The following is a 10,950-nucleotide window of genomic DNA, read 5'->3' on the forward strand; positions in this document are numbered from 1 at the left end:
TGTCCTGCATGCTGTCCTTCTGTCCTGCGTGCTGTTCTGTGTGCTGTCCTGTGTGCTGTCCTTCTGTCCTGCATGCTGTCCTTCTGTCCTGTGTGCTGTCCTTCCTTCCTGTGTGCTGTCCTTCTGTCCTGCGTTCTGTCCTTCTGTCCTGTGTGCTGTCCTTCCTTCCTGTGTGCTGTCCTTCCTTCCTGTGTGCTGTTCTTCTGTCCTGCGTGCTGTCCTTCCTTCCTGTGTGCTGTCCTTCCTTCCTGTGTGCTGTCCTTCTGTCCTGTGTGCTGTCCTTCTGTCCTGTGTGCTGTCCTTCTGTCCTGTGTGCTGTCCTTCCTTCCTGTGTGCTGTCCTTCTGTCCTGTGTGCTGTCCTTCCTCCCTGTGTGCTGTCCTTCTGTCCTGTGTGCTGTCCTTCTGTCCTGCATGCTGTCCTTCCCGACAGTTGTTGTCACTTTTAATTTAACAGTTCAACAGTTTTTCCATGTAGCCTTTAAAAGTTGCACTGTCACTTGTGATGAATGTTATTTGCATGGTGTTTTCTATTGTTGCTTTTCTTCTCAATGATGACTAGTGTCCCCGTCCCGCACACTTCAGTTTCTAAACTACCTAACTCATCATGCCACCTTTTCAATATTTACCACTTTCTTTGCTCTTCCTCTTAACCTTACTGATCTATCTAACTCACATTCCTAAAATTCTTAAACACAATAGATAATACTAATATTAACAATAAGCACTATTAGTGGTAGTCCAACTACCATTATCAACTATTATCATTATCGTTATAACTACTACTATACTACTGTACTATACTATGACTATACTATACTGCTACTATACCACTACTATGCATTAGATTTCTCACGGACCTGTGCATTTTCTTACAAGTTATGTTTTATCGTTTCAAGAAATGCTGTTAACCTGGCAGTGTTAAAACTGAATGAGCAGGGCCTGTTGGACAAATTGAAAAACAAATGGTGGTACGACAAGGGAGAGTGCGGCAGCGGAGGAGGTGACTCCAAGGTCAGCCTCGATGTCACCAGATCGGGTACAATATTGCAGAGTAATCGGCAAGGCTGTTAATAATAGTCAATAGGTATAATAAAAATAATTGATTATTGATTGGATTAATATTATAGCACTTTGATTTTCTTATGTACTTTGTTAGCTAGCGTACAACCCAACCCAAAACAAAACCAAGTGTTGAGTCCCAACCAGGCTCAAAGGTAGCCTTTCTGTCATTTACCAGACTCTGACCAGTCTATGGAACAAAATATCAAACTAAGAACCCTTACTTGGCTAACACACAGAGAGGAAGATGAGGTAGCATGAAGTGTAGTAAATGAGATGGAGTGGTAAGGCTAAGAGGTAGCATGAAGTATAGTAAAGGAGATGGACTTGTAAGGCTAAGAGGTAGCATGAAGTGTAGTAAAGGAGATGGAGTGGTAAGGAGATGGACTGGTAAGGAGATGGACTGGTAAGGAGATGGACTGGTAAGGCTAAGAGGTAGCATGAAGTATAGTAAAGGAGATGGACTGGTAAGGCTAAGAGGTAGCATGAAGTATAGTAAAGGAGATGGACTGGTAAGGAGATGGACTGGTAAGGCTAAGAGGTAGCATGAAGTATAGTGAAGGAGATGGACTGGTAAGGCTAAGAGGTAGCATGAAGTATAGTAAATTAGATGGACTGGTAAGGCTAAGAGGTAGCATGAAGTATAGTAAAGGAGATGGACTGGTAAGGAGATGGACTGATAAGGCTAAGCTGAGTTATTTGACAAAGACAGTTGTGAGAGGAAGGATACAGATCTGTGGACCAGTATTTGGTTGTGTTTGATAAGGAGGAGGTGTGTTTATTCAACTGGGGATGTTTAGACTGCTTCTTCTCAGTGGTGGGAGGGATGTGAGAAGGATAGCGCTGTCCTGCAGTTGGAAAAGGAGGAGATAGAGTTAAATCCATCCTTAACATCTCTGGGCAGCAGACGATGTGTGTGTCGGGTATTATATTGTCTAGAGAATGTATAGCCAGTCTGAAGTCTAATTAATGTTAAGAGTCTCTCTGTCAGATCTCTAGGTAAAATATACCTGTTGTAATTTATATATTATACAATAAGAATGTGTATTATAAGTTACATTTCATGAATGGTTTATCACAAACTATTTATGAAAACATGGCATCTAGATGCCAGAGACTGCCGCCTTCCTCTTGTGAAGGCCATGTCTGTATTTCATAACATTATTGCTGTCTTGTCTGACACAACATGGCTTCACAGTTGCTCATGTCATACAGCTGCTTCTCTGGACATCCCATGCGACTGGCCTAGAGAAACCATTCTGGCCTCTAGAGCCCATTGGCTGAAACCCCCCAAAATGGCTACTCAGCTAAGACTTGTCATCTCAGGGAGGCGAGGCGAACAGCGGAGTCTTGAGGGGACTAAGCATTACGGGCAAACGTGAGAATTCTAATCTGAAAGAGAAGGTCTCATCTCTTTGTGCTGTGGGTCATGTGGTACGACTACATTCAGTTAAAATTAGGATTTTGTCGGTGGTGGAACTGTCCCTGTAATTGGTTGCTTTTTCATGAGGATTTTACAAAGAAGAATAGAAGATTAGCTGTGATAGATAGGGTCATTTGACATGAATTCTCAGGAAATGTAATGTTGTACAACTGTGACATGTTTGAAAAAGCATCATGGCTAACATCTCTATAATATCTAGATCACGTAATGTCCTACCAACACACCTGAACTTTCTGTTTCACCTCCATAATGTTCAGAAATACGCTTCCTATATGTAGGGTTGCACAAATCCACTAGCTAAAAAAAGTCCCAGTAAATGAACATTTCCAGGTTTCCCAGAAATCCCTGTTTTGAAGATTCCCTCTGGCAGGGTTCCATTCCTTGCTTATTCTCCCCCTTATTCAGGGAATCCTCCCATTGGGGTTTCTGGAAAACCTAGGAATTATGGGAAAGTCACAGGGAATTCTGCAACACTATTTTCAACCATGCATTTGTGCTAATAATCTGTGCTGTATAGTCAGTATGCTGAGTGATGTTGAGGCTCACAGCTGTGACGGCTGCAGAAGAAGAGCAGTATCTTCTCTGACATGTTTCCTTCTGTCTTTTATCTGGACCTGCTCAGGTATGTATACTTTGGCTTTGGGCAACCTTCAGGATCACGGCTAAAATGTATTGATCATGTGAAATGATGATAAATTAATTTGCATTTGATCTTCTTCTGCTCTTAAACATTCAAACTGCACACCTCAAAGTCTGGCATGTAACTCTGACGAATATTGGCATCGTCGATGAAAGTCAGACAGTGTGTGAGTTTGGTGACCATCTGCTGTGTTCGAAGGTTAATTTTCCAGTATATCTCAATACGTTGGCTGTCGACTGGGACACACACAGACACACACACACACACACACACACACACACACACACACACACACACACACACACACACACACACACACACACACACACACCCTCTCTCTTTTTGATCACCTCTGCAATACTGCTCTCTTAGATTGGGTTTCAGGCTCCAGCATCATGTGCATGTTAACAGATAATTGCATTGTTAATCAATGTCTCTCTGAGCTACCACGATGGACAGTCCTTCACAGTCACCCACAGGGAGATACCATTGGCCAGGGAGATACTATTCTACACAGTGTTGTAATCTTCTCTTCTCCTGCTGATGATAATGTGTGGTTCCCTAAAGGTCCCAGGAGGACATTGTTCACCAGTGGAACCCAAGACACTTGTTATCCATTCATCGTTCTTTGATTAGCGTAGTCTGTTTCTATAGTGCTTTATACAACGGGTGTGTGTAATCCTGAATGCTGATTGGTTAAAACCGCATTCCAGCCGTTGTCTATTCCACCGGCTAAATCTGTGGTGTTAAAATGCCTATTTACTCTGTTCCATCTGACTGCATGTAGTTTTCTACAAGCAGTGTAATTATGTGATAATGCCAGAGAAAGCTGGTGTTTGGAGGCTATATTGGGATGGGTGTTGTTCGTTGAGGGTCGGCAAACCGTGCCAATATATCCTCCAAACACCGTCTTCTAGGGCATTATCACTTTTATACAACGGGTTACCAACATATTCAAATAATGAGTCACATATTTTCATAAAAAAAAATGTTATTTTCATTCATTTATTCATACTATTTCATCCTTCCACAAGATATAGTTCCCACACATATCTAGGGTTGCTAGAGACGAGACCCAGTCGTTCAGTCTTTCTGTTCTGTATCTATGGATGTGACCCAGTCGTTCATTCTAAATGTACCGTTGCCATACTGGCTGGCAAAGTTATTATCCTTTGCTTGCTAGCTAGCCAAATACGGCTAACTTACAGTCACGTCAAAAAAGTGCAGCCGGTAAAGTAGCTGCATTTGCATTTGTTGAGGCTGGTTTCTAGTGACATTTAATTGGATCCATCCATAACAATAAGCTGATGAGGTACGATTTCGCCTGGCATAGAAAATGTGCTCGCTCGTCAGGAAACTGTTATTCAGAGGAGCTAGCCAACAACACAGCTACAGTAACACAATCGTTTCTAACTGAAGCTGAAAGACTGCAAATTAGCTGTGTTTCGTTTTGTATTTTTTTACATTTAATTTGTTTTGTATACATCCATAAAAATGATGCCAGCTGAGTTATGATTTTGAATGTCTGAGAAATGCTTCCTGCCTCTCTGTCTCGTCCAGACTCACGACTCGTTCATTACTATGGGACAGCAGGAGATCGAATTTGAATATTGAAACAATGTTGCAAATGTCGGAGAGACAGACAGCAGGGTTTATACAAATCTCCGCTGTTGAAAACTAAATGTTAGTCGGAAAAAATGAGATATGGTCTAGATGCTTTTTATAGTGGAGATCAAGTTCATAAATTGCCTGGCTGGGCTGATGAGACAATGGATTGTGCAGTCAGATGGAACAGAGTTAATAGGCTTTTATTATTTTTACACCCTTTTCTCACCAATTTCATGGTATCAAAATGGCAGTTACAGTCTTCTCCCATCGCTGCAACTCCCGTACGAACTCGGGAGAGGCAAAGGGCAATGGATTGCTTCTTGACACAACGCCCGCTTAACCCGAAAGTCAGCCGCACCAATGTGTCGGAGGACGCACCGTACACTTGGCGACCGTGCCAGCGTGCATTTCATACAGCCCGCCACAGGATTTGCTAGTGCACGATTGGACAGGAACCTCCCTGCCAGCCAAATCCTCCCCTAACGTTGGGACGGCGTTGGGCCAATTGTGCGCCGCCCCATGGGTCTCCCGGTCGCGGCCGACTGCAAAAGAGCCTGGACTCGAACCAGGTTCTCTAGTGGCACAGCTAGCACTGCAATTCTGTGCCTTAGACCACTGCGCCACTAGAGAGGCATCAATGGGCATTTTAACGTCATAGATTTAGCTGGTGTAAACGTGTGGAATAGACACCGACTGGAATGTGGTTATACCCAAACAGTCACTATTCGATCCATCCATTGCATAAAGGGCTATAGAGCAGAGCACATTCTGTTGCTATTGGGGCTATAGAGTAGAGCACCACCAGTCTGTTTCCATAGGGGCTATAGAGTAGAGCAATATGTGATCAATCTTCCTAATTATTGTGTTTTCCACACGTAACATCTTAGCTTCATTTTTAAAAAGGCTATTATGTCATGTATGTTGCGCAGGTAAATAGTGAAGTACAAGGCACTATGTCAGTTGTAAAGCAGTGGGACATTTCTTATACCTTTTAATTCAGCATTTTAACACATGATTATTAGCTATCAGTTTCCTCTGATGAAACCATATTACAAAGAGAAACCACATTCATTATCCCCCTGATGTGTCAAAGCTGAGCTTAAACAGCAGTAATAAAGCTGTAGCTGGGTTGACTGTAATCCCCCTTGTAAGCGGATTTAGTAAAGGCTGTTTTCCCAACAATACATAGTACAAGTTCTTATGAAACGGGTTGATGTGAAACACCTCTGGCTTTATTCTGTTTTTTAATGCCGTCTTTAATGTCAAGGTAAATGCCATTATTAGGTTCATTGTTCATGTTGTCTTAGGAACCAAAGCTCAGAGCCACCTTGTGATGTTGCAGTAGGAGGTGTCCAAGCCTCTGCAACTGCAAATATCAGGTCAACGGTTGTGTTGTAGTCCTTTACTGCTACTGTTAGTCAAGAGAAGGTTCTAGTTGGATGGAACTTGTTAAGTGCTGGTCAGAAAGCTACCCTGCTGTCCCCACAATCAAATACCTTCCTCAGCTTTAGATACTTCCAGACCAGCAGAGTGTACAGTCAGTACATGCTCGTCCTGTTACCAGCGTCTGCCGATTACTCGAAGCGATAGGAGCAGGCCCTGGCCCTAGACTAGGGCTGGTCAATGACGACAAGGTAATAGACTAGAATGCCTGTTCTCTGTGATGTGACAACGGCCAGGAGTCCTGCTCGATCGCTTTGTGATGACATAATGCAAACTATGAAGTTATGAATAACATAAAATAACATAATATGATGTTATTTATGTTATTTCTCATGTGAAGAACTCCTGTAAACCTTGCCGTATTGAAACTCAGTGAACAAGGCATCTTAGACAAGCTGAAAAACAAATGGTGGTACGATAAGGGTGAATGTGGAACCAAGGACTCTGGAAGTAAGGTCAGTCTCCGCTGGTCTTCTGTGTTGATTCCCAGTTGCATTGTGACTTACTGTTCATATGCAAATAAATGCTAAGCTGAAACATCTAGATTATACTCTATATCCCCCCTACACCTTATTTTATTATTTTATTATACCCCCAAAAATAATTCTGCCACATACATTTAACAAAAATAAACAATGTGGTTCAAGTCCTTCATGCACGACTTCAGAAATTCAAATCATATCTGAAAAATACGTTGTTTTTGTTTTGGCCAATATAGAAATAGGAACTGCTTTTTTGCTTCACAAACTGTAATAGTAAATGACCTTATGCTTGGTGAAATGGTACATGTGTAAAATAATCAAACACCATCATTGAATAGTTGTTGACTAGCTGTTGACATTAAGTGCTATTTTTGCTAATTTTCATGCTTGACATTCATGATATTCTTACCATTATGCTGTTGTTTCTATTTACTAAACAAACAGTGTTCATGATCAACTGCTTCCATGTAACTTTGGGAAGACATTACAACACCGTGGGGTGTTTTTCAGGTCTTTGTCTGAGCAAGGAGTTGCAATGAAGATATCTTGTTGTTTCCACCCCACATGAAGTCTAAGAATGTAATAAGCCTCTATTTAACCCTTTGAGACCATAGCCAGGCCAATAAACTAACAGATCAGTGTCCGTACCCTCGACAGCTTAGCTAGATATTACCACAGTCAAACCTCAAAAAGGTTCAACTGCAAAATGGTAAAACTCTCATGAACAAATTTTATATAAACATGTTTGGGAAGGAAGCAGCAGCAAAATGGTTTGATACCAATAAAATAAAAAAATTCAGGACATGTCTTGAAATGTTGCCCTGTGAGTTACTGACCGCAGCTTCCTTATATGGAAGAAGACCTGTAGAGTAGGGGAAGCTCTACATTCACCTAGATCAAACTAAAGAGGTGACTCGTCTCCCCTTCATTGGAGAGTGGTCTGACTATGGTGTTCAGATGTTCCTCAAAACTTCTTGGACCCCTATAGGAAAGCCAGTCCAATCTAGACTTTTTCTAGACTTAACCTCAGCCATCCTTTACTTTATCAGCCTTCTGTTGCTGTTAGCCTCTGGAGTCTGTAGTATGATCTGCCATTGGTAGCATCAGAAAAGTTTCTGTCTCAGAGAAACAGTTTGTAGGAAGACCAGATAATAGAGTGTTAGGTCTCTGACTGTTATTTCAACAAGACTCTGTAAGGATCAGTTTGAGGCCTATATATACTCTGCTTTAGTGTCGTACTGGTAGGCTGTACTGTTCTCTACAGAACTCTCTCTCCACCGCAAACCCTCTAACTATGTTCTTCACCTTCCCCAGGACAAGACAAGTGCTCTCAGCCTGAGCAATGTGGCTGGAGTCTTCTATATTCTGGTTGGAGGGCTGGGGCTGGCCATGATGGTGGCACTGATTGAGTTCTGTTACAAGTCACGTGCAGAAACCAAACGGCTCAAACTAGCAAAAAATGCTGAGAAATTTAAGCCAGCTCCACCGACCAACCCCCAGAACTTTGCCACTTACAGAGAAGGCTACAACGTGTATGGGACAGAGAGCGTGAAGATCTAAGGGTAATGACAACGCTGCTCTCTTCCTGATTCTCTCTCTGTTACATCTGAATCATTTAGTTGGTTTCCTCTGGTGGTGTTGTTGAATGATTTGTTTGTTTGTGTTGTTCTCAAGCTGTTTGGTGTGTTTTCGTAACAGTTAATCACTCTTGACTTGAACATATCCACAATATTTTAACTAGGCAAGTCAGCTAAGAACACATTCTTATTTACCATGAGGGCCTAACCCAGCCAAACCCTAACCCGGATGAGGCTGGGCCAATTGTGCACGGGATCGAAAAAGGATCTGTAGTGACGCTTCCAGCATTGAGATGCAGTGCCTTAAACCGTTGCGCCACTCGGGAGCCAATAGAAAACCCAACATTACATTTACAATTCCCCAAGACTTTTGTTGACTTGACATTGCTACATGCTGTGTATGACTAGACGTCAACCCTTGTGTGGGCCGCCGAAGCGCGTTTAAAAAGTATTTTCATTATTTGAAATACATTTTCGGGATGGAGAAATGCTTCCAGCGTAAACTTAAAAGATTAAAACCAGATATAGAGTATGTAGAAGAGATAATGGATCTACATACTCTTTAGTTATATCATCTTTGAAAACTAAATGATTAAAACCAGATATAGAGTATGTAGACGAGATAATGGATCTACATACTCTTTAGTTATATCATCTTTGAAAACTAACAATCAGCAACATAAAAGCTAGACAGTCTGGGAGAATTGTACATAAAACATTTATTCAGCATTTGTTATAATGTTTGAGCCAAAGAACACAGCATTAGCCATGGAAAAATGCATCAAATTAAAGGACATTTGTTTAAAAACTGCAAAATGTTCTCTCAGGTCCATGGCAGAATATGTAGATTTGAAGGAAATTGGCTTGAAATGCAAACATTTTTCTACACCGCCAAGATGGGGGGGCCTCTAAATATTTTAAGTCAGCGTCCCAATGGACCGGCCACGCCCTATTTCACACCCCCTGCCTCGCCCACCACCTAAGCCCCTTTTTGGTCCAGAAAAAAACCCTGCACTATGGTGTTGTTAATTGAAATCAACATGATTTAAAATTAAAATAAAAAATAAAAAAGATTAAGCCATCAAAAAACATTTATCTTTATCTCGTAAACATTCATACTTTATCTAGCTTAAGGTTTTAGTTTACTCAGTAGAATATGCTAGCAGCATCTGCAAATCTGTTAAGCTAATGTCCCAAGTAACACATCATCATGCCTCAACCATTCCAACCTTATTGACACGTCTCATTTTATCCACCATTTTAATTTATTACCCATGTTTCTCTGTGTGAGAATCTCAATTTCATTGATTCCTTGGGTCCTCTTTTCCTCGACTCCTCAAATCCCATTGGGTGAGAAGGTCAGAGGGGAGGGATCTCCGACTTCTCATCCTATTGTTTTTGAGGAGGTGAAGAGAGAAGACGCAAGGAATCAGTTAAATGCAATTAAGATTATCCCTATGTCTCTACTTCCTTCCTATAAAACAGGTATCGGGCGCTTCAGCTAGACCAGGTACACGATCCCTTACGAACGACTTCAGCTAGACCAGGTACACGATCCCTTACGAACGACTTCAGCTAGACCAGGTACACGATCCCTTACGAACGACTGTGACTATTGACCCTATGATGAAACAACATGATCACGTCAGGATGGGGGTTTCCTCAACTGCAGCTAAATCTTCTCCCGGCGGAAAATGGCGACGATAATCTGCAATGGCGACGCGACAGGACTGGTGACGTGAAGAACTCAAGCGGTTTCCTCCAGTGCCTTACGTATGGAACAGTCACAGACTCGCAGAGTTACTTAGAACAATGCAATTCATCACAGCGGTATTGCGTTTGGCTTGAACTCACATACACGCAGACAAACAAACAGAAAGACAGGATCGATACTGTAATCTGTTTTAAGGAACTTCATTTGAGATGCTAAAGACAAAAGAGAGATACCTAAAAGCCATCACTTGCACCCCGAGCACATTTCCAAGTGCCGGACAGAAGATGAATACGATATGACAGATGATACATTGTTTTTTCTGCAAAGGGAGTTTGATCAGATTATCCTAGGTTTTTACTGGTTAAATGTGTTTTAAAATAGGTTTATTATAGACACTGATTTAGAAGATAGCTTGTTATTTTCCCGTGACCTTGGAATTGTTTTGAAAGACACATTTTAATCTTATTGGAATCAATTGGTTAAATATGCCAAGGCCAAAAGAATATTGTGTTGTTGTTGTCCTCAACTATGGTGCTTTTGAAGTGTCAGAGAGAGACTCTGAGAGAAGGCGTTGGTAGCTAGTAAACTGTGCATCCCAAATGGAACCCTGTTACCTATATAGTGCATTACTTCTGTGCAGAGCCCCCATTCAAAAGTAGTGCACTATATATTGAATAGGGGGCCATTCTGGACACACACACACAGGGACTCATGAAAGAGATGAATGTGAGATTTGGCTCTACACAACTTAAAACAGGCCACCTCACAATCCCAATATCCTGCCAACAGATTCTGATGTGTTTTTTTAAAGAACGCAGAGGACTGTCTGAGCAACTTTCATAGGTGAGTACCTCTCCCAGTGTGTTTTATGGTGTGTATAATATGAAGAGAAAACTCACTCACACGGTGTCACTCCAAAATAGGCTGTTTTTTTTTTAGTCTTCATTTAGAAAGTATTTTGAAACACCTGCTTATAGCTGTA

General features: G+C 41.6%; 1 protein-coding gene across 1 annotated transcript in view; it reads left to right on the plus strand.

Moving 5' to 3' along the window:
* Nucleotides 1-10,298, plus strand: part of LOC139390535 (glutamate receptor 3-like) — a 277,696-nt gene extending 267,398 nt beyond the window's left edge. Inside the window, exons 14-17 of the mRNA XM_071137711.1 lie at nt 898-1,012; nt 7,992-8,239; nt 9,740-9,764; nt 9,802-10,298. Of these exons, the coding sequence (XP_070993812.1) occupies nt 898-1,012; nt 7,992-8,237 (361 nt within the window). The 3' untranslated portion in view covers nt 8,238-8,239; nt 9,740-9,764; nt 9,802-10,298. The remainder of the gene's footprint in view (nt 1-897; nt 1,013-7,991; nt 8,240-9,739; nt 9,765-9,801) is intronic.
* The last annotated feature ends 652 nt before the right edge of the window (nt 10,299-10,950 follow it).

The sequence above is a fragment of the Oncorhynchus clarkii genome, chromosome 31, assembly GCF_045791955.1.
Source record: "Oncorhynchus clarkii lewisi isolate Uvic-CL-2024 chromosome 31, UVic_Ocla_1.0, whole genome shotgun sequence".
Classification (NCBI taxonomy): domain Eukaryota; kingdom Metazoa; phylum Chordata; class Actinopteri; order Salmoniformes; family Salmonidae; genus Oncorhynchus; species Oncorhynchus clarkii.